We start from the raw sequence: 23,637 nt of genomic DNA on the forward strand, positions 1-23,637 counted from the left end.
TCCCCTACTAGTCTCTGGAGAGGAGACAAATGTGCTTTCTGCACAGAGAGATTAGTAGCTGAAAGATGCACAGCGGTTCAAAGCAAAGCCATCCCTGTTACCTCCAATGGGCTAATTACCTTCATGCCTTCTTCCTTCCCACTTTCTATTAACTCATCGATTTGCTTCTTCTCCTCTGTCTGAAAAGAAACAAGACGAAACCATGTTGGAAGGAGCACAAGAGGAATGCTTTGCATTCTTTACCCCTGTGTGGAGTATAAAAACCCCTGGCAATTTATGTCTATTTGGAACCAATACATTAAAATACTGTTTTAAAAAGAGTGCATGTCTTTGCAGTCTGATTGGATCGCTTCTCGTATTTTGTAGTTCACCTTGGCCCTGAACTGGACGATCCCAGGCTAGCTTGTACTCATCAGATCATAGACTCATAGAATCTTAAGAGTTGGAAGGGACCTCCAGGGTCATCTAGTCCAACCCCCTGCCCAATGCAGGAAACTCACAAACCCCTCCCCCTGAATTCACAGGATCTTCATTGCTTGTTAATAAACAATTTTTATTAGTAACATATGGTAGCAAAACTATATCTACATCTTATAAAGACTTAAAAAAAGAAAAATTCTTCTACCCCATATCTTACTTTTCCCCCACCCCTCCCCCCATTATTTGACCCCCGCCGGTGTTATTTACTTAAAAAAAAAACAAATATTAAAAGGTACCTTTAACTATTAAAAAACCAAAAATTATACTTTTGTTTTTTAAAAAAATATGAAAAACTTCATCATTTTCAAAAATTGTCCAATGTCCTTTTATTTTCCACTCTTTTTCTACATATCTTCTGAACTTCTTCCACTCCAACTTAAAGAGCTCCAAATCGTAGTCTCTTAATTTTCTTGTTAGTTTGTCCATTTCACTCCATGACATAACTTTTATAATCCAGTCCCATTTCTCTGGTATTTTTTCTTGCTTCCACAGCTGCGCATACAATGTCCTACCATCTTCATTGCTGTCAGATGGTCATCCAGCCTCTGCTTAAAAACCTCCAAGAGGGGAAAGCCCACTACCTCCTGAGAAAGCCTGTTCCACTGAAAAACCGCTCTTAACGGTCTCAAAAGCTAAGCTAGTCAGCCTGACTGGTGCATGGATGGGAGACCACCAGAGTCGCTATGCAAAGGCAAGAAATGGCAAACCATCTCTGTGTGTGTTTTGCTTCGACTGCGACGGCCCAGGCAAGCCGGATTTTGGCAGCTCTCAGAAACTAAGCAGGGTCAGCCCGGGGCAGTACTTGGATGGGAGACCACCGAGGAAGTCCAGGGTCGCTACGCAGAGGCAGGAAAGGGCAAACCACCTCTGTTTGCCTCTGTCCCGGCCTAGATGGCTAGCCCAAACTCATCAGCTCTCAGAAGCTAAGCAGAATTTGGATGTGAGACCAAGGAAGTCCAGGGTCGCTACGCAGAGGCAGGCAACGTCAGTCAGTCAAAGATTTATTGTGTGTAGCCGTTGGCCATTACAAAACAGAACCCGAACTACAGTTCTCAATTAACACCTTCAAAGTTCCCCAGATAGCCTAACCTCAAGAAGTTCCAGCCTTTGTTATTACTCTTGCTCTTATCTTCTTAGCTGCAAGGGTAAACAAAGAGACTCTATAGGACACGTGAGCATCACTGTCAGATAACAGAAAGAACCTTCATGTTTGTTACGTTTCCAACATCTATCTGGCATTCATCTTTGCCAATTGTTTAGGAGTCATGTACCATCTGCACATCATTTAAAGCTGCAAGTGGAGGAGTGGGGAATCGAACCAGGCTCTCCCAGATAAGAGTCCGCACACTTCACCACTACACCAAACTGGCTCTCTGTGTTCAGGAGTATGGGAGGGATGGTGGTAGAGCATCTGCTTGGTAAGCAGAAGGTCCCAGGTTCAATCCCTGGCATCTCCAACTTAATAGGGTCCAGGCAAATAGGCGTGAAAAACCTCAGCTTGAGACCCTGGAGAGCCACTAAAGGGAAGGGATGGTGGCTCAGTTGTAGAGCATCTGCTCGGTAAGCAGAAGGTCCCAGGTTCGATCCCCGGCATCTCCAACTAAAAAGGGTCCAGGCAGGTAGGCGTGAAAAACCTCAGCTTGAGACCCTGGAGAGCCGCTGCCAGTCTGAGTAGACAAGACTGACTTTGATGGACCGAGGGTCTGATTCAGTAGAAGGCAGCTTCATATGTTCATATGTACGTTCATATGAGTAGACTCTTTGCAATAGAATCCCCAACTCCTTAGTGGACTATTTACCCTGAAAGGATTTGGGGAGGGGTGGGGGGAAGAAGTTTATTCAAGGCTGCTAGAGGAAGAAGTTACCTGCAGCTCTTTTTTGCTCTTTCGAGAACTTCTTCGAACAGGGTAATAATCTGTCACCTTCCGATTTGGTTGCGTCTTCCCTTGAACTCTGAGAGAAGAGAGAGAACAGACACGTGAACATTGCTGGATTTCCAGCAACTCTGCATTTCCAAGAGGGACTGTCACAACTTCCCTCTTCATGTGTGTGTCATGCTGCCACGGCCAAGACTCATTTTGTAGCAGGAGCTCCTTTACATATTAGGCCACACCCGCACGATGCAGCCAATCCTCCAGGAGCTTACAGCCGGCCCTGTACTAAGAGCCTTGTGTCACACGCTAGGGTGCAGGCAAGGGGGGAAGTCCGAGTTCAGTCTGAGTCAGAGCCAGAGGAGCATTGAGGGAACCAGTCGCCGAGTCTAAATCACGGCCTGAGAGCAGGATCGTTCCAGCCAGGAAACCAGGAAGTCAGAGCAGGAACAGAGCCAAGGAACGGGAGCTGGAGCGGTCGCAAGTCACTGGATGGACTTGCTGCTTCCACAGAGAATGCAGCTCGAAGCAGGAATTTAGATAGCCCACTGGGCTGTTTTCAATTAGCAGGCAGCGGGGCCAGCCTGGCGCCTGCTAAAACTCCGGGCTGAGTGAACGTCTTGCTCGCATCCTGGTCTCTTTGCGCCGGGTCGTTAAGTCCTGGCGGAGCCTTTCCCATACGCAAGCAAGGCGAGGTGGTGAACTGGGGGGGGGGTGTCTGCCTGCTGCCGTTCCTCGTCAGCTGGGCGGTGGCAGCGAGTCAGTCCACTCGAGAGGGGCCAGCTGTTGGCTCCACTGAGTCTGTTAACCCTGTCAGCTCTGCCCGGCCAGGCCCCTTGTTGGAGCCCATGACACGTTGTTAGCTCTTGGGGGATTGGCTACATCAGGGGTGTGTGGCTGAATATGCAAAGGAGCTTCTGCTACTGCTGCCAGAAATTTAATTCCAAAGACTTTGTTTAATATTCCCCGCTGGCTCTTAGGTTAAACAAGTTTGGCCACCCCGGTTTATAGACGGCTGACTGACACTCAAAACTGCTGATCCCCTGCTGAGCTCACTGTCAGCTGACTTCTCTCTCTCTCTCTCTCCACACAAATACATCTTAGCCCCACACACACACTCTCAGTCAGCAACCAATCACCCCACTCATTCCTTCCCCCTCTTTAACCCCCCTTTCTCCACTTCAACTTACCAGCAACTAAAGGAACACACACATATAAGTTCAAATCATTACAGGGACACTCTCTCTACTGAAAACGCCAGGAAGATTTCACCGCATTTGTATGCTGCTTCAGTACAGGACCAAAGCCTTGAAATCTTTTCACTGGACCCATTTTGGCTCCTGAAACCGTGTCAGTTTATACCGTTGTCACCTTTCTTACGAGAAAAATCAAAATTAAGGAGCAAAATGATTGAATGTTAAATTGCAAACTCGTCTTAACGTTTCCACCCAGTAACAACGTAAGAGAAGCCATGTTGGATCAGGCCAATGGCCCATCCGGTCTGACACTGTGTCACAAAAAAACATCAGAGAAGTCATGTTGGATCAGGCCAATGGCCCATCCAGTCCGACACTCTGTGTCACATAAGAACGTAAGAGAAGCCATGTTGGATCAGGCCAATGGCCCATCCAGTCCAACTCTCTATATCACATAAGAACACAAGAGAAGCCATGTTGGATCAGGCCAATGGCCCATCCAGTCCAACACTCTGTGTCACATAAGAACATAAGAGAAGCCATGTTGGATCAGGCCAATGGCCCATCCGGTCCAACACTCTGTGTCACATAAGAACATAAGAGAAGCCATGTTGGATCAGGCCAATGGCCCATCTGGTCCAACACTCTGTGTCACATAAGAACATCAGAGAAGCCATGTTGGATCAGGCCAATGGCCCATCTGGTCCAACACTCTGTGTCACACAGTGGCAAAACAACAACAACAGATGCCATCAGGAGATTCACCAATGGGGCCAGGGCACTAGAAGCCCTCCCACTGTTCCCCCATCCCCCCAAGCACCAACTTCACAAATATCTCCCCACATACACACTCCCAGTGACCCCTGCCCAGAAGATGGCAAAAACCTCCAAGATCCCTGGCCAAACTGGCCTGGAGAAGAATTGCTGCCTGACCCCAAAGTGTCAGTCAGCATTTCCCCAGGTGTCTATAAAGGGCCCCAAGAACTAGAAGAAGAAGACAATGACATTGGATTTATATTCCGCCCTTCACTCAGAGTCTCAGAGCGGCTTTTTAAAAAACATGCACAGCCGTTCAGATCTCCAGTGGCCAATCAGAAGCTGTCCTGGACAAAAGACCCACCTGGCCCCACCCACTTAAAAACAAACAAACACTTGACGGGCACTGGGAAAGGTGTCAGGGGGTGCCTGGGGATCCCTAACATACACCATTTGTTTGTTCATTCCCACCCATGTAATGGTGGTGTAATACCTATTTATGGTCACTAGGTGTCGCTTTATTGCCCGTTATTGCCGTGCTATTAGAATGCTGTCAGGACACCAATGTATGGCATAGCATTTTATCACCAATTCTTGGTAGTACCGTATTTTAGATTTAGCTGACTCACACAGATGGCCTTTTCTGCTAAAGAATACTGCTGCTGATGTTACTGAAGCTGTGGCAAAGTTCCTCCAGGCAGCTCTAGGCTCCAGGAGAGCCAGTTTGGTGTAGTGGTTAAGTGTGTGGACTCTTATCTGGGAGAACCGGGTTCGATTCCCCACTCCTCCACTTGCACCTGCTGGAATGGCCTTGGGTCAGCCATCGCTCTGGCAGAAGTTGTCCTTGAAAGGGCAGCTGCTGGGAGAGCCCTCTCCAGCCCCACCCACCTCACAGGGTGTCTGTTGTGGGGGAGGAAGGGAAAGGAGAGTGTGAGCCGCTCTGAGACTCTTCGGAGTGGAGGGCGGGATATAAATCCAATATCTTCTTCTTCTTCTTCTACTTATACATAAGCACTAGGGTAAACAAAGCTATTTTAGGATGATTTAAGTCATAACTTTTTACGATTGGAACCGGAAGATGGAATATGTTTTTTTATACACGTGTATGCTTTATTTCAGCATTTTCTTTTACCCCACTCTTTTCTATTCTAACACCCTACACCGGCCCCGCAGGCTCTTACTTTCTCCTAGGACCTGGTTTCGCTTTTGTTCCCTTCTTCAGCGTCGGTTTTGCATTCGTTGCAACGCCAGACTCGGCAGGCGGGAGCTTCGGAGTTTCTGCGGCTTCTTGCTTTTGGTTCGAAAAGGACCCCGGAGATTCCCCCTCGCTCTCCTTGTCGTTCTGGCCTTCGGCTTTCACGGTGCCTTCTACTGCATTGCCAATGTTGATTCTGTCTGCAAATAATTAAGGGGGTGGGGTTTAATGCCAGCTAGCATAAAGGACCTCGCGTTTCCTCGGCTTCATCGCAGGACGCTTCTTCAGTAGAAAACTGCTCTTATCCAGGATCACCAAGCTAGGCCAGGTACGTTGCATACATATAAACATATGAAGCTGCCTTATACTGGATCAGACCCTCCTTGGTCCATCAAAGTCAGTCTTGTCTACTCAGACTGGCAGCGGCTCTCCAGGGTCTCAAGCTGAGGTTTTTCAAGCCTACTTGCCTGGACCCTTTTTAGCTGAAGATGCCGGGGATTGAACCTGGGACCTTCTGCTTACCAAGCAGATGCTCTACCACTGAGCCACCATTACTCCCCTTTAGTGGCTCTCCAGGGTCTCAAGCTGAGGTTTTTCACACCTATTTGCCTGGACCCTTTTTAGCTGAAGATGCCTGGGATTAAACCTGGGACCTTCTGCTTCCCAAGCAGATGCTCTACTACTGAGGCACTGTCGCTCCCCTTCAATACTGCATTTCTCCCAGGAGGGGGCCATGAGCTAGGGTTTTTTTAAAGCTCCTCCTAAGAACACACTCTACAAGTTTTATTTCATCTTCACATTTCTTGGTAGGATTTCTAAGCAAACAGATACCTCTGTGCCTGGACTGTACAAGTACAGACCGAAGGGGAGGTGGCAAGCAAGGGAGAAACCATTCCCCATACTCTCTGATCTATTACAAAGGCAAGGCAGGGAAGTGGGTCTACCTGGTGGTTATTCCAGATTATGAAACATTCACCTGAGGGGTATTTGGCCAGTATTTACTTTGACTATCCTTACATACCAGATGAAGACAAATTTCTTCCCCCCCTCCAAGTTTTTTCAAAAGGCCTATTTTTCCCCCCTGCTGTTATCATTGTCTTAATGTTGGTTTTGCCACTCGATTTTTTTACATTACTTTTTTTAGCCACCTGGGAAGCTGAGGCTGAAAAGGCAGAACAGAACTGTCTTCATATCACTTTTGCCTGTCTATAATTTTATTTGACTTAAAAAAAACATTAAATGCTTCTTTCAGCCACGTTGAGAGCTTAGCCTGAAAGACAGGAATGAATCAAAGGAATTTCCTACCCACAGAAAACAAGCACCTAAAAGGAGTGGAATATGGAGCAGAGGTCTATTAGCCGCAGCGTGTGTGTGTATATGTGTGTGTACATATACTGGCCACTGTGTGACCCAGAGTGTTGGACTGGATGGGCCACTAGCCTGATCCAACATGGCTTCTCTTATGTTCTTATGAATACCAACCTTATTCCATCCCGCTCCTCATTTTCAGTATATACCTCTGCCCCCAACCATTCAAAATTCTACAGTGGTACAAATCAGGAATAGTTATATTATTTGATGCATTAAACAGATCACTGCCTTATTTGGAGTTAGGCCAGAACCCCCTTCTATTCTATCGGCAGCAGCTCTGCAACACTTCAGGCAGAGAAAGGCTTCTCCCAGCTCCTGTTGCCTGAAAACCTTCCCCTGGAGATGCCTGGATGGGCCACTGGCCTGATCCAACATGGCTTCTCTTATGTTCTTATGCGACACAGAGTGTTGGACTAGATGGGCCATTGGCCTGATCCATCATGGTTTCTCTTATGCTCTTATGTGACTCAGAGTGTTGGACTGGATGGGCCATTGGCCTGATCCAACATGGCATCTCTTATGTGACACAGAGTGTTGGACTAGATGGGCCATTGGCCTGATCCAACATGGCTTCTCTTATGTTCTTATGTGACACAGAGTGTTGGACTGGATGGGCCACTGGCCTGATCCAACATGGCTTCTCTTATGTGACACAGAGTGTTGGACTAGATGGGCCATTGGCCTGATCCAACATGGCTTCTCTTATGTGACATAGAGTGTTGGACTGGATGGGCCACTGGCCTGATCCAACATGGCTTCTCTTATGTGACACAGAGTGTTGGACTGGATGGGCCACTGGCCTGATCCAACATGGCTTCTCTTATGTTCTTATGTGACACAGAGTGTTGGACCAGATGGGCCATTGGCCTGATCCAACATGCCTTCTTTTATGTTCTTATGTGACACAGAGTGTGGGACTGGATGGGCCACTGGCCTGATCCAACATGGCTTCTTTGATGTTCTTATGTGACACAGAGTGTTGGACTGGATGGGCCACTGGCCTGATCCAACATGGCTTCTCTTATATTCTTATGTAACACAGAGGGTTGGATTGGATGGGCCATTGGCCTGATCCAACATGGCTTCTCTTATGTTCTTATGTAACACAGAGGGTTGGATTGGATGGGCCATTGGCCTGATCCAACATGGCTTCTCTTATGTTCTTATGTGACACAGAGTGTTGGACTGGATGGGCCACTGGCCTGATCCAACATGGCTTCTCTTATATTCTTATGTAACACAGAGGGTTGGATTGGATGGGCCATTGGCCTGATCCAACATGGCTTCTCTTATGTTCTTATGTAACACAGAGGGTTGGATTGGATGGGCCATTGGCCTGATCCAACATGGCTTCTCTTATGTTCTTATGTGACACAGAGTGTTGGACTGGATGGGCCACTGGCCTGATCCAACATGGCTTCTCTGATGTTCTTAAGTTCTCAGGGAGGCAGACAAAACAATGCACCGTGCTCCAATCAGCCGGGGCAGGGTAGTTTTGGGGAGACACAGCTCCTCACCAGGGAGACAGTCTTCCTTCCCGAGCTGATTCTCTTTCTCTGCCAGGAGAAGCAATCCCTAAGAATATGGCAAGGCCTCCTGGCTTTGCTGAAGAAAGAACATCCCACCGCCCCCACACACATACACACCTTGAGTCAAATGCGGTGGGTCCAGGTTTCTAAAGGAAACGGATTCTTACCTTCTCCTTTCCTGTAGCCCTCGTTCACAGTTTTGCCTGGGCATTTTGCCTCATGAGACGTGGTGGAGTTTTCTTCCTGGAGGGGTAGTCGAACAGCGGGATTCTTGTTCGGGCTCATGTAGGTGTAGATTTTGGATTGGCAAGAAAAGATGTTCTCCTGAATCGAGAGAGACACGAGAGGCCCTGAGAGCCGTGCGACCAAGTCCCTCTTCTCAAGAACCCAGACTTTCTTTCGAATGCACCTAAGAAATCGGTAGCAGATCCCAGCATTCGTTTGAAACAAGCAACAAAAGGCATAAATTCCTTCTTTCTTCTAACATGCTGCTGAAAATTGTTTACCTGTTTATCCATTTAAAAAAAAAACCGAACAGCCCAATGACAAGCAACCGTGATTTTTTTCAAACGCTGTTATCACATTGAAGGCACAACAAGCACATGCATCGCCTTTGCACATCCCCAGTCTGCTTCACATGAGGGGTGGAATTTTAGCAAGAGCTCCTTTGCATACTAGGCCACACACACCCCTGATGTAGCTAATCCTTTTTTTTGTAAGCTCTTCGAGGATTGGCTACGCAAAGGAGTCCCCGCTGTAATTCCACCCCAGTTTGGTGTAGTGGTTAAGTGTGCGGACTCTTATCTGGGAGAACCGGGTTTGATTCCCCACTCCTCCACTTGCACCTGCTGGAATGGCCTTGGGTCAGCCATGGCTCTGGCAGAGGTTGTCCTTGAAAGGGCAGCTGCTGTGAGAGCCCTCTCCGGCCCCACCCACCTCACAGGGTGCCTGTTGTCAGGGAGGAAGGGAAAGGAGATTGTGAGCCGCTCTGAAACTCTTCGGAGCAGAGGCGGGATATAAATCCAATATCATCATCATCTTCTTCTTCTTCACACCCTTGTAAGGTAGGCTAGCAGTCTTACTGCAGGTGAGGGACTAGATTGTCTTGAGGCTCAGTAGCAAGACCACGGCTGAGGTGAGATCCGATTCCTGATTTGTAGCTGAGGTTGCTATTCTAAACGTGCTTACGAAGGAGTAAATCCCATGGAACTCAGTGGCCTTCCTTCTGCGCATACAGGATTGCGCTGCCAAATTTTTAACCATTACAAGACTCCAAATCCCAAGTGCAGGAAAGTACTATCACTAGTTATTTATTCTTTCACTTTTTCTGGTTGTTCAAAGCGGTTTACAACCAAACAAGTACAAGTGTGCAGACTCTGATCTGGGAGAACTGGGTTTGAGTCCCCCAACTCCTCCACGCGCAGCTGCTGGTGTGAACTCAGGCCAGTCTCAGTTCTCTCGGAGCTGTTCTCTCAAGAGCAGTTTCGCTCAGAGCTCTCTCAGCTCCACCTACATCACAGGGTGTCTGTTGTAGGGAGAGAGAGGGAAAGGGGATTGTAAGCTGCTCTGAGACTCTTGTGGATAGTGAAGGGCAGGGGTATAAATTCAATCTCCTCTTCTTTTGAAACAATTGTTGTTCTTATTGTGTTTTTTAATAATTATTCATTTATACTGTGAGCCACCCTGAGTGCTGCAAGGGAGAACAGCAGCTAATAAATGTTTTAAGTTTGGTGTAGTGAATAAAGGTTAGACAGCCAGTTTGGTGTAGTGGTTAAGTGTGCGGACTCTTATCTGGGAGAACGGGGTTTGATTCCCCACTCCTCCACTTGCAGCTGCTGGATGGCCTTGGGTCAGCCATAGCTCTGGCAGAGGTTGTCCTTGAAAGGGCAGCTGTTGTGAGAGCCCTCTCAGCCCCACCCACCTCACAGGGTGTCTGTTGTGGGGGAAGAAGATAAAGGAGATTGTGAGCCACTCTGAGACTCTGAGTGGAGGGCACCATATAAATCCATTGTCGTCGTCTTATTATTACTACATTGTAATATATAACAAAATAATTATACAACTGATGGCCTGGTTACTAACAGGCCATGGACTGATACCTGTCCACGGACCGGGGGTTGGGAACCCCTACCCTAGAGGGTTGGGTCTACTGTGGGAGTCCGGCCTAGGTGTTGCTATAAACCAGGGGCAGCCAAACTTGCTTAAAGTAAGAGCCACACAGAATAAATGTCAGATTTGAGAGCCATAAGACATGTGCATCCAATGTAGGAAGGAAGGAAGGACCACATAGAATAAATGTCAGATGTTTGAGGGAGGGAGGGAGGGAGGGAAGGAAGGAAGGAAGGAAGGAAGGAAGGAAGGAAGGAAGGAAGGAAGGAAGGAAGGAAGGAAGGAAGGAAGGAAGGAAGGAAGGAAGGAAGGAAGGAAGGAAGGAAGGAAGGAAGTTAGTTTAACTTTAAATGCATTCTCCAAGCTGCTGGCTGGCTTAGCTTGGAGAAGTGATTTAAAGAGAGAAATGCCTTCTCCAAGCCGGCCGATGGAGTGGTGGGGTCTTAGATAGCCACATAATACGTGTGAAAGAGTCACATGTGGCTCCCAAGCCACATTTTGGCCACCTCTGCTATAAACTGTTTTGCTCTGAATGGGTGCTGCCTTAAAAAGGACAACTACGTTTTTCAAGGGCGAGTATTATCTTACTGCACCAATGCTACGTCCAGACTCTCCGGTCAAAGCAACCTCCGTGAAAACCTTCTGTTTCCACACTCAGCGTGATAAAGGGGCAGAGCGATCCAGTTCCTGGAGGAACTGTCTGCTCCTTGTCATTGTGAGAGCAAACAGACTTGTGGGGGTGGGGAAACTTAGGACTGTCAGATCTAGGTTGGGAAACTCCTGGAGATTTGGGGATGGAGGCTGGGGAGGGCAGGGACTCCAGTGGAATAAAATGGCAGTCTATGCTCCAAATCATCCTTTTCCTCTAAGGCAGGGGTGGCCAAACTTGCTTAACGTAAGAGCCACATAGAATTAATGTCAGATATTTGAGAGTCACAAGACAGGAATGTCAGATGTTTGAGAGCCACAAAACAGGGAGGGAGGGAGGGAGGGAGGGAGGGAGGGAGGGAGGAAGGAAGGAAGGAAGGAAGGAAGGAAGGAAGGAAGGAAGGAAGGAAGGAAGGAAGGAAGGAAGGAAGGAAGGAAGGAAGGAAGGGAGGGAGGGAGGGAGGGAGGGAGGGAGGAAGGAAGGGAGGGAGGGAGGGAGGGAGGTGGAAAGAAAGCAACTTTAACTTTTAATGCATTATCCAAGCTGCCGGCTGGCTCTGCTTGGAGAAATTATTTAAAGAGAGAAATGCCTTCTCCAAGCCATCTGAAGGGACAGTGGGGGCTTTGAGAGCCACACAATGTGTGTGAAAGAGTCACATGTGGCTCCGAAGCCACAGTTTGTCCACCCCTTCTCTAGGGGAATTGATCTCTGTAAGTCTGGAAATCAGCTGGAGTTCTGGGGGGTGGGATCCCCAGGTCCCACCTGCAGGCTGGCATCTCTACTGTGTGGTCAGATAGAAGAAAGTATTTAAAAATTGTGTGTGTGTGTACCTGGAAGTCATGACAACCTCTGGTGACTCCTACTGGGACATGGAGGACATTGAGAGAAGCGGCTTAATACAGCCTGCTTCTGCCCCCCAACCCTGGTATTACCCCATCCAAGTCCTTGCCAGGGACGGCCCTGCTTAGCTTCTGAGGTCTGACAAGATTGGGCTTGCCTGGGCTACCCAGGTCAGGGCTGAAATTTTTATTTTAAGGCACTCTGCAATGGATCCAGCACTAGGCCTGGAACATGAAGGAAAGGAAAAGTCCCCTGTGCAAGCACCAGTTGTTTTCTACTCTTGGGTGACGCTGCTTTCACATTTTCCCGGCAGACCTCTTTACAGGGTGGTTTGCCATTGCCTTCCCCAGTCATTACACCTTCCCCCCAGCAAGCTGGGGACTCATTTTACCGACCTCGGAAGGATGGAAGGCTGAGTCAACCTCGAGCCGGCTAGCTGAACTACCTTCCGCTGGAATCGAACTCAGGTCGTGAGCAGAGGGCTCCGACTGCAATACTGCAGCTTTACCACTCTGCGCCACGGGGCTATGGAGCATGAAGACACAAGTTCAAATCCCCCCTCAGCCAGATTCTCACTGCCCGATGTTATCCAGGCCAGCTCCTTCCAGCCCCAGCTTCCCATCTGTAAAATGGGAATAACTGCAGTTTTGGCATGACCGCAGGGAAGAAAACCTGACTAAGCCTAGAAGAGCACCTTGTCTAATAAAAGGACACACAGGGACGCCCGCCCACCATTCTGACTCAACCTCTGAACAACCAGGTTTCAGGCAAACCCCACTGAAAAGAGTATTATGGGTTGCCACCTCTGGCTCCTTCTGACTCAGTGACATCCCAGAGGGCGGGAGAAGCCGGGCGCCTAGGCAACCGGAGGTTCAGAATCAGCTGCACAAACAACAGCTGTGATGCAATCCTTCGGCAGCAGAACCTTTTCATTGACATCACTGAGAGCCAGTTTGGTGCAGTGGTGAAGTGCGCGGACCCTTCTCTGGGAGAACCGGGTTTGATTCCCCACTCCTCCGCTTACACCTGCTGAGATGGCCTTGGGTCAGCCATAGCTCTTGCAGAAGATGTCCTTGAAAGGTCAGCTGCTGGGTGAGCTCTCTGAGCCCCACCTACCTCACAGGGTGTCTGTTGTAGGGGGAGGGGAAGGTAGAGGAGATTGTGACCGCTCAGAGACTCTGAAATTCAGAGTATAGGGCAGGATATAAATCCAAAAATCTTCATTCAGTTATTCAATCTATTTTAATTAAATTTATTCCGATTAAAAATCCTGCATGTTAAAGTGGGGGGCGGGAAAGCGCTCCTGAAGCATTTCAGGGGCAAGGATCCATTCATTTTCGGGAGAAAGCCATCTCTCCCCCACCCACCCCACAATTTCCATTATTCCTTCTCCTTTTTATTTTGCTGAAGGAGGAAAAAAAGTGGGTGTGTCTGGAGCAGGCGCTCTGGCTTTTCGTGGCTTCGGCTCCATGCGGAATTTGGGGCGATCGCCGGACATTCCGGGGGAGAGACGAGGACGGGGGCGCGGGGAAGGCTGGAGAGAGCCAAAAGCCGCCTCCCCCGGCCTGGCAGGCAGGAGAGGAAAGGCGGCGGGGATTTGTGCCAGGAAAGCTGCCGTCGCCGGGGCGGGCCTCCGCCGGAGCCTGGAGGCGCTCCCTGCCGGCCGCCCAGCCCTGGCTGCCCCCTCTACAGAGGCCTGGAGCCGTGCGCCCTGCTGGGGATTGCGCCGCGCCCAGGGCGCACGGTGGAGAGGCGGCGGGGCGAGCGCTTTGGAGCGGGAGGGAGGGAGGGAAGGTTCCGGCGATCCGGCTTACCCCGTTGATCCTGGGCCGGCCGGCGGGCCGCTTCTCGGCGCTCTCGGGGGCGGCGTCGTCGTCCTTCTCCTCCTCCTGGCCGTCGGTCCTGGGCGCCGCCTTGGGCTTGGACATCTTGTGCCTCCTGCCTGCGGGAGAGCCAAGGGAGCGGCGCGCTCAGAGCCTCCCCCGCGGCGGCAGCACCGCCAGCCGCGCCGGCCGCCAGCGCGCCGCTCCCAGGGGCCCGGGAGCCCAGCCCAGCCCAGCCCAGCAGCCGCCAGGAAGGCGGAGCGCCGCGTCCCCGGAGAAGGCGGCCGCTGCCCCCTAGAGGAGAAGGCGCCCGGCCGGCCCCGGAAGAGCCGCCTGCCCACACCTTGCCAGCAGCCCGGCCAACCCGCAGGCGCGCGTTTGGGCCTGCAAGAAGCCGCTCAGGCCACAGGGCCTGGTTCGCCCCCACCGCACAACAACCCTGCGGGGTAGGTCCACTGCAGGGTTCCCTAAGGTTTGGAAGGTTGGCTCGCCAAATGTTTTTTTTGGCCTACAACTCCCGTCAGCCCCAGCCAGCATGGCCAATGGCTGGGGCTGATGGGAGTTGTAGGCAAAAAAAACAAACAAACCATCTGGAGAGCCAACCTTCCCTGCCTCACGGATCGTTAGCCTCCAGCTCACACAGGTTTGGCCTTCGCTCGGGAAAGATGGCCCCAGAGGATGCTTCATTCCTGCAGCAGCTCACCACTTCCATGCCAGCGGCTCACCAAGCGGAATTTTTGCTCACAAGACACTGCAGCTTAGAGGGTATGTTGGTCCAGTGCCAGATGAAACCCTGGTGGAGGCCCCTAGGCGGTTGAAATCTGGGGGGTGGGGGCTCGTAAATTATCTCAGAGTCTGAGCGCTGGCCCCGTCACCGAGGGACCCCCCCCCCCCCACCGCTGCAGCCACGTTCTTAAAAGCCCCTTTGACTAAGCTGGGAGGGGAGAGGCGGAGAGAGCCAAACTTGGCGACCACGCCAGAAGTAGACGCACCAGGCAAGTCTGGCAGAGAGCGGCTCAGTTGCCAGCTGCGTGTGCAGGCTGGGAGGGCTGCAAGCGGGGGAAACGGAGGGCGAAAGCCAGCCTGGGGCCCCTAAAGGCAGGGGGGCCCATAGGCCAGCGCCTACTTGGCCTAATTGTTAATTCGGCTCTGGGTAGGTCGGGCGGTTGGCCCACAGTCAGCCAGGGAGTAGTCTTCCTACAGATTGGCAGCAAGGTGGCGTTTAAGCTTGGTGCTTCTGTGACCCAGTCCTGCCAGGGCCACTGGCTCTCAAATGCCGGGGCTCTCTGGCGATCATATAAGACCAGGCGACGGATGTGCCTCTGAGCAGGTACAAAGTGCATTTGAGCCACTGTACAGAGAGCCCCCCCCCCCCAAAAAAAAAACCCGGTTTGGATTAGTGAGAAGAAAAGAGCTTCCAGATCAGAGGACCGCACGCTCTCAAGAGACTCCGGCAACACTGTAAAATGTTTTCCCGATACAAATGTCCCCTCATCGCTCCAAATTTATACACACTGCTCCGGCACTCACCAGTTGGCTCGTTTTCTTTTTAAAGAGGAGTCGGAGCATCAAGTCGCTCATGTCGGGTAATGAGGAAAAGGCAGTCTGTACGTGCTCAGAGGTGCTACTGCCACTCAGCTATGAAATTCTCTTATACATCCATATCTTCTCCACGTGTATGTAAAAAAGATAAAGGTAGTCCCCTGTGTATGCACCAGTCGTGTTTTCATGGCAGACTTTTTACAGGGTAATTTGCCATTGCCTTCCCCAGTCATTTACACCAGCAGTCCCCAACCTTTTTGGCACCAGTGACCAGTTTTGTGGAAGACAATTTTTCCATGGAACCAGGGTGGAGGGTGATTGTTTCAGGATGATACAATTGTGCACTTTGTTAGTTTGGTGTGGTGGCTAAGTGTGTGGACTCTTATCTGGGAGAACCGGGTTTGATTTCCCACTCCTCCACTTGCAGCTGCTGGAATGGCCTTGGATCAGCCAGAGCTCTCTTATCTGGGAGAACCGGGTTGGATTCCTCCCTCCTCCACTTGCAGCTGCTGGAATGGCCTTGGGTCAGCCAGAGCTCTCTTATCTGGGAGAACCGGGTTGGATTCCTCCCTCCTCCACTTGCAGCTGCTGGAATGGCCTTGGGTCAGCCATAGCTCTCTTATCTGGGAGAACCGGGTTGAATTCCCCACTCCTCCACTTGCAGCTGCTGGAATAGCCTTGGGTCAGCCAGAGCTCTCTTATCTGGGAGAACCAGGTTTGATTCCCCACTCCTCCACTTGCACCTGATGGAATGGCCTTGCGTCAGCCAGAGCTCTTGTAGGAGTTGTCCTTGAAAGGGCAGCTGCTATGAGAGCCCTCTCAGCCCCACCCACCTCACAGGGTGTTTGTTGTGGGGGAGGAAGATAAATGAAATTGTGAGCCACTATGAGATTCAGAGTGGAGGGCAGGATATAAATCCAACGTTATCATTATTATTATTATTATTACATTTTAATATATAATGAAATGATTACACAACTCACGACCCGGTTGCTAGCAGGCCACGGACCGGGACCGGTCCATGGCCTGTAAGTTGGGGACCCCGATCTACACTTTCCCCCCAGCAAGCTGGGTACTCATTTTACCGACCTGGGAAAGATTGAAGGCTGAGTCAACCTCGAGCCGGCTACCTGAACCCAGCTTCTGCCAGGATCGAACTCAGGTCGTGAGCAGAAAGCTTGGACTGCAATACTGCAACTTTACCACTCTGCGTTACAGGGCTCTCATGTGTATGTACCTTCCCATTAAGGCCTCCAAGGTTACTCAGCTTTCATCCCTAAAACATTATGATACAGCTCTACCATCTGTAATAGGCCGTTTCCCCCAGAATGCCAAAATGTCCATAGGGAAAGCATGGCCAATCAAGCTGCTCTTTGATTCCTGGTGATTCTCTTCACCCCCATATATCTTTCCAAGGTGCTCTGGAATTCCTTTGTCTCCTCCTACCCCAAACTCTTTCTGGGTCCCAGCTACCTAGCACACCTCAGTCAACAGTGAGCCAGAAGACTATAGCAGAACCAGGTTCAAAGCCTCAAGCTGCCTTGTGGCTTCTTGGGTGCCTTTGGGCCAGTGCCTCTTTTTCGCAGCCTTACCTCCTTCACAGGGCTTTTGTTATGACAACATGGAGAGAAGAACTAGGCCTATATCTCCAAGCTCCACAGAGAGAAGAATGTGTGTGCATGTGTGTGTGTTGCCATCAAGTCACAGCGGTCTAACAGTGACCTCCTAGGGCAGGGGCATCAAACATGCAGCCCAGGGGCCGAATCAGGCCCCCCGAAGGCTCCTATCAGCAACGGGCTGTCATCTGCTTCCTTCTCCCTATATATTGCTTCCTTCTGCATCTCAGCTTGCTTTGCAAGGCTTGCTCAAGTGCACAAGAGCTACAGAACAAAACTTCTATTTCCTCCATTGGCTGAGGCTCCTCCCTTGGGGAGGAAGAGCTTCCCCCCCCCAGGCTTTCTGAATCGCACAGCAAAGCTACTGAGCCAAGGCTCTCTTCCTTCTTTTGGCTGAGGCTCTTCTCCCCTCCCCTTCCCGTCCCCTGGGAAAGGAAGGAAAGAGCCAGAGCTTCCTTTGCCCAGTTCCCTGGATCCCGTGGGAGAAATACAAAGAAAGCACCTTTAAGACCAATGAGTGCTGATGTTTTAAGCGTATTTTAAATTTTTAAAAAATATATATGTGTGTTTGTCTTTGTCCTTTATAAAGTTTATATCTCTGCTACCTAATCTTAAGTAACACGTGGCCCGGCCCAACCCAACATGGTCTCATTTATGTCAGATCTGGCCCTCATAGCAAAAGAGTTCGACACCCTTGGCCTAGGGTTTTCAAGTTAAGAGCCGTTCAGAGGTAGTTTGCCATTGCCAGCCTTTGTATAGGAACGGTTGATTTCCTTGGCGGCCTCTCATCCAAGTACTAACCAGAAGTGACCCTTGATGAAAAGGTCGGGTTAGACTGGCCTATCTGAGTCAGGACATTAGATAGATGAGGTGGGGGGGAGAGACAGAGACATTCACCCTGACCTGGACAGCCCCGGCGAGCCTGATCTCCTCAGATGCCAAACAGGGTTAGCCCTGGCTAGTATTTGGATGGGAGACCTCCCAGGGTGCCAGGGTTGTTGTGGCACAGAGGAAACCACCTCTGATGTCTCTTTCCTTGAAAACCTCACAGCGGGGGTGGCCGAACCTGCTTAATGTAAGAGCCACACAGAATAAACGTCAGATGTTTGGGAACTGCAAAACATGAATGACAGATGTTTGAGAGCCGCAAGAGAGGGAGGGAGGGAGGGAAGGCAGGCAAATCGACAGGCGAGGGAGAGGTGGAAAGAAAGCAACTTTCACTTCAGATGCCTTCTCCAAGCCACCAGCTGGCTTGAGAAGTGATTTAAAGAGAGAAATGTCTGGCTGATGGGGCAGTAGGGACTTCAAGAGCCAAATAATATGTGCGAAAGAGCCACGTGTGGCTCCCGAGCCACAGTTTGGCCACCCCTGCCCTACAGGGTCACCGTAAGTCAGCCATGATGTGATGGCAAAAAAGAAAACAAGCACACACACACACACATAATAGAACTCCACATCTTCTACCAGGGGTGGTCGAACTATGGCTCTTTCACACATACTGTGTGGCTCTTGAAGCCCCCACCACGCCATTGGCCATCTTGGAGAAGGCATTTCTCTCTTTAAATCACTTCTCCAAGCCAAGCCAGCTGTCAGCTTGGAGGAGGCAGGTAAAGTTGCTTTCTTTCCACTTCTCCCTCCCTCCCCTCATCTGTTTTCCTTCCTGCTGCCTTCCTTCCTGTCTTCTGGCTCTCAAACATCCGACGTTTATTCTATGTGACTCTTGCGTTAAGCAAGTTTGGCCAACCCTGGACTGAAGCAGCTCTGCAAAGGAGGGCTCTTCTGTCCTCGTCAGTTGCACTTAGCTCTGGAACAGCGCCGCGTCAAGGTTATCATACAAAAGAAATAAAAGTTCCTTTTAAAAAAAAATACTGTTGCCAGATGAATCAGGAAGTTTCAATTGATTCACCGAGAAAGACTGAAGCCCGATGAAAAGAGCATGGGAGAGAGAGAATATGCCTTGGGATGTTTGGGGGGGTAACATGGGGAGAGGGACAGAAATCTGTGCTGGGGGGGGGAGGAGCCAGTCAATTTGCATTGAGTTGTGGCATTTACAGTTTGGGAATGAAACTGGTATTGGAAAGCGGTTTGTGTAAGACATCATCAGACATCACTGTACCTTGTACGAAAGTATAAGACTGAGTCCCCTGTGACTGGGGTTTTGTTGGCACACCTGGGAAAAACCAACCCAGGGTGCTTTCACACACACTAAATAGCACTTTTCAATGCACTTTGCAACCAGTGTTCCCTCTAAGCTGAGTCAGGGTGAGCTAGCTCACAGATTTTTAGTCTCCAGCTCACACACTTTTGTCTTCGCTCAGGAAGGATGACCCCAGAGCACACTAATTTATGCATTAGCTCCCAACTTTAATGCCAGCAGCTCACAAAGTAGAATTTTTGCTCACAAGGCTCTGCAGCTTACAGGGAACATTGTTTGCAACTGGATTTTACTGTGTGAAATGGCAAAATCAACTCACAAACAGTCAATGAAGTGGATCATAACCGCATTTTTTAGCGTGTGCGAAACCACCCCTAGCTTTGCATTTTGAGTGAACACTATTTAGACCAGGGGCGTCGAACTCATTTGTTATGAGGGCCAGATCTGACATGAGTGAGACCTTGTTGGGCCCGGCTATGTCAGGCTGGGCCATGTGTGCACCTATTTAAGATTAGGTAGCAGAGATAAATTTTATAAAGAACACAGACAAACACAATTTTAAAAAAACACCTTAAAATTATGCTCAAAATGTTATCACTCATTAGTCGTAAAGATGCGTTCTTTGTATTTCTCCCATGAGATCCAGGCAACTGGGCAAAGGAAGCTCCGGCTCTTTCCTTCCTTCCCTAGGGAACCGAGGGGGAGAAGCCTCAGCCAATAGAAGGAAGAAAGGCTTGGCTCAGTGGCTCTGTTGTGCAATTGAGCAAGCCTTGCAAAGCAAGCTGTGATGCAGAAGGAAGCAAGATATAGGGAGAAGGAAGCGGATGACAGCCAGTTGTTCGGGGGCCTGATAGGAGCCCTACGGGGGCCTGATTCGGCCCCTGGGCTGCATGTTTGACACCCCTGATTTAGACCCTTTTGTTTAAAGAGCCACACTCCAGAAAAATCTCCTGGTTTATCCTTCCAAAGCCGGCCTCCCCTTCCTGCCTCTCTCTCTCTCTCTCTCTCCGGAGCCCCCTTTCCTACCGCACCCTCTCAGGCAACCCCGGGTTCAAGCACCCCCATCCTATGCAAAAGTCGCATCCCCTTCCCACTCCTCTCCCATGCGCTGGCCCCCAGCCCAAAAGAAAATAGAATTACCTTTAGCCATGATCCCGTAGAGCCAAATTTAACCACGTTAAAGTCTTTGGAAGCAAAGAGATCCCCCTGTTTGACAATTCACCGCGGGGGGGGGGGGGATGAAAAAAATCTGACCCCGCCTCTTGAGAGTAACCAACTGCTTCCAAAAAGATACAACTGGGTCCTTCGCGAGATCTGATTGGTTTGTCCAGCTGCTACTCGTAACTAGCCAGTCTCTGGTTGACGGATAGCTCAACCGCCCCGCCTCCCCCTCTTCGTTCTTAAAGCTTAGCGCTCTCTGCCGAGAAGGAGTGTTTAAAATGAGCGTTCTCTGGCTGCTGATTGGCCAGCGGGAAGGAAGAGCGGACGGTGATTGGAGGAGAGGACTCTGATGTATCCCTTCTCTCTGCCAGCCTGCGCCACGTGTGTACGAGAGACGCTGTGCGGCTAATAGTTCCCCGGGTCTTGCTTCGCACATGCGGGAAATTTCCTGCTATTGCAGTTATCTGTTTGCAAAGATTTTTGTTTTACTGCAAGGAACAACCACTGCAATGTGCCGTGGAATAGCCATTCTACGCGCCCCCCCTCCCCCGTCTTCCTCATTTCTACCTTTTCATGCATGTCTGAACAGGGGCTGAAACGTCACCTAACCCTGATATAAATACACACACATCTGGGTTTTTCCTATGTGTCTCGGTTAAAAAGGCATTTCAAATATATACTACAAAAGAGAACATTTAGTATAGGCAAAGTCCAGCTATGAAAATAGAAAAGGCTATTCTAGAAAATGGGAAAAGGGTATTCTAGATCTATTTGCCATCTTATTTGCACCTCACAGAAATATAACAGCAGCACAATAAAGTGCAATTCAAAAGGTAGAGTTGCCTTCCCTCGGTTTCCATGCTGAAATAAATAATTGCCTCTTTAAGCTTCTGCTGTTGGCAGTTGTCAGGACAGGAATTCTGCTGAAAATTGTATTTATGTAAACCAACATGGCTTCTTTTATGCTCTTAAAATAGAAAGGATATTCTAGATCCATTTGTCACCTTATTTGCACATCACAGAAATATGCATGCTGTGGTGACAGCAACACAACAGGACAAAATTGAATAGGTAAAGTTAACTTTCTCTCAGTCTTCATGCTGGGAGAAACAATTTCCTCTTTAAACTTCTGTCCTTGGGAGTTGTCAGAGGCCAAGAACGCTGCTGGAAATAGTATTTATGTATAACTGAATCCCACATGACTGAATATCTCACATCCTTTCCCACAATTCATTAGATTAGGCCAGTGATAGCTCCTGATGCTTGTTCTCTATTTTGCAAGCTTACATAGATTTTATTATTATCAGCCATAGAAATTTTTTTGTCTGCCAGTTGGGGCAACACAAGGGTGGAAATAGAGTGGTTTCTGTTGTCCAAGACAACAGTGTAGTTTAGAATAAATAAAATAAATGCATAATACTATTATTTATATCCTGACTTTCAAGACTCAAGGCAACTAATTCCAGAGCAGTCTGAGATCTGAGAAAGTGCTTCTTGGTTTCGAAGTCATTTTAAATTGAGCGTTTTGTTCTGGAGGACATCCACATTTACAGTATAATTTGTGGCAAGTTCTATTATGAGTGCAGTTTTGTTGGCATCATGTATTCAGCATGCACATTTTCACATTTAAACTCTTTATACCAAAGTTGGAGTCCAGTAGCACCTTTAAGACCAACGAAGTTTTATCCAGAATGTAAGCTTTTTGTGCATTTGCACTTCATTAGACAATGAAATGGGGTACAACAATGTGATGCCGTGGCTAAAAAAGTAAATGCAATATTGGGCTGTATTAACAGAAGTATAGTGTCCACATCACGTGAAATGATGGTATCGCTTTACTCTGCTTTGGTAAGACCTCACCTGGAGTACTGTGTTCAGTTTTGGGCACCACATTTTAAGAAGCATATAGACAAGCTGGAATGGGTCCAGAGGAGGGCAACAAAGATGGTGAGGAGTCTGGAGAACAAGTCCTATGAAGACAGAAGCTGGGCGTGTTTAGCCTGGAGAAGAGGTGGCTGAGAGGTGGTATGATCACCATCTTCAAGTACTTGAAGGGCTATCATGTAGAGGATGGTGTAGAATTGTTTTCTATGGCCCCAGAAGGTAGGACCAGAACCAACGGGTTGAAATGAAATCAGAAGAGTTTCCAGCACAACATTAGGAAGAACTTCCGGACCGTTAGAGCGGTTTATGGTCAGGGACCTGCCTATCTACGGGACCGCCTTTCCCCATATATCCCCCAGAGAGCACTGCGATCAGGGACAAAAAATCTGCTGTCTGCCCCTGGCCCAAAAGAAGCCAGGCTATCCGCAACAAGATCTAGGGCCTTCTCGGTGGCAGCACCAGAACTCTGGAACACCCTCCCAGAAGCTATAAGGGCCCTGCGGGATTTGTCGGCGTTCCGCAGGGCCTGTAAGACCGAACTGTTTAGGCAGGCTTTTCTGGTTGACTGAAAATGGGCTGCCACCGGACATCCTACAGAAGCTGGCGGTCATAGTCAGACCCCAATACCGCCAGACCAGACTGAGATAGCGTACTAGTTTTTAACTTGATAAATGTTTTATGGTTTTATATGTTTTATGGAATTGATTGTTTTTATGGCGGAAATTGATTGTTTTTATGATACTGTAAGCCGCCCTGAGTCCGCTTGCGGAGAGGGCGGGATATAAATGTAAAGTAATAAATAAATAATAAATAAATAAATAAATTCCTCAGTGGAACATGCTTCCTCAGGAGGTGGTGGGGACTCGGCTTCCTTGGAAGTTTTTAAACAGAGGCTGGATAGGCATCTGAGAGCAATGCAGATCCTGTGAATTTAGGGGGAGGTATTTGTGAGTTTCCTGCATTGCGCAGGGGGTTGGAGTAGATGACATTGGAGGCTCCCTCCAATTTTGATTCTATACAATCGAGTTACATATAGTTTTTATAAATCTTCAGCTTTTTGTCACAGCAGACCATCTAGAGGGAATTAGTAATAGCAATATGAAATAATAGGAAATACAGAAATGAATATTTTAAAAAGGAGCATTTCCCCCTAGCAGAAGACCTCACTGGTAGGCAACGTTCTCTATAGCCGAGTTGGAAAATATGATTCCAGGCCGGACCTTCACTTGCAATACTGAGCATGCTCCTTAGTACACGTTCGAATACCAGGACAACAGCTGTTACTGCGGGTGCTCCCCACGTGGGGACAAAAAGAGGACGTGCGCTTGAGCCTGCGCAGCGTCGTGCAATTCGACCTCTCCATTATGGTTCCTTCTCTCACGTCCCTTTCTCCCATCATGCACCGGTACAGACAACCTCCTTGCGTTACGACGTCAGCGCCGCCATTTTAGAGGGTCGGG

At 49.2% G+C, this 23,637-nt stretch overlaps 1 protein-coding gene across 1 annotated transcript in view; it reads right to left on the bottom strand.

Moving 5' to 3' along the window:
* KMT5A (lysine methyltransferase 5A) overlaps nucleotides 1-20,392 on the bottom strand; it is a 28,562-nt gene extending 8,170 nt beyond the window's left edge. Inside the window, exons 1-6 of the mRNA XM_060249271.1 lie at nucleotides 20,273-20,392; nucleotides 13,811-13,938; nucleotides 8,566-8,722; nucleotides 5,485-5,698; nucleotides 2,346-2,433; nucleotides 120-179 (exon numbers count right to left, since the gene is read on the bottom strand). Of these exons, the coding sequence (XP_060105254.1) occupies nucleotides 120-179; nucleotides 2,346-2,433; nucleotides 5,485-5,698; nucleotides 8,566-8,722; nucleotides 13,811-13,938; nucleotides 20,273-20,282 (657 nt within the window). The 5' untranslated portion in view covers nucleotides 20,283-20,392. The remainder of the gene's footprint in view (nucleotides 1-119; nucleotides 180-2,345; nucleotides 2,434-5,484; nucleotides 5,699-8,565; nucleotides 8,723-13,810; nucleotides 13,939-20,272) is intronic.
* Nucleotides 20,393-23,637: the final 3,245 nt, after the last annotated feature.

Source organism: Heteronotia binoei, chromosome 11 (genome assembly GCF_032191835.1).
Source record: "Heteronotia binoei isolate CCM8104 ecotype False Entrance Well chromosome 11, APGP_CSIRO_Hbin_v1, whole genome shotgun sequence".
NCBI classification, from domain to species: domain Eukaryota; kingdom Metazoa; phylum Chordata; class Lepidosauria; order Squamata; family Gekkonidae; genus Heteronotia; species Heteronotia binoei.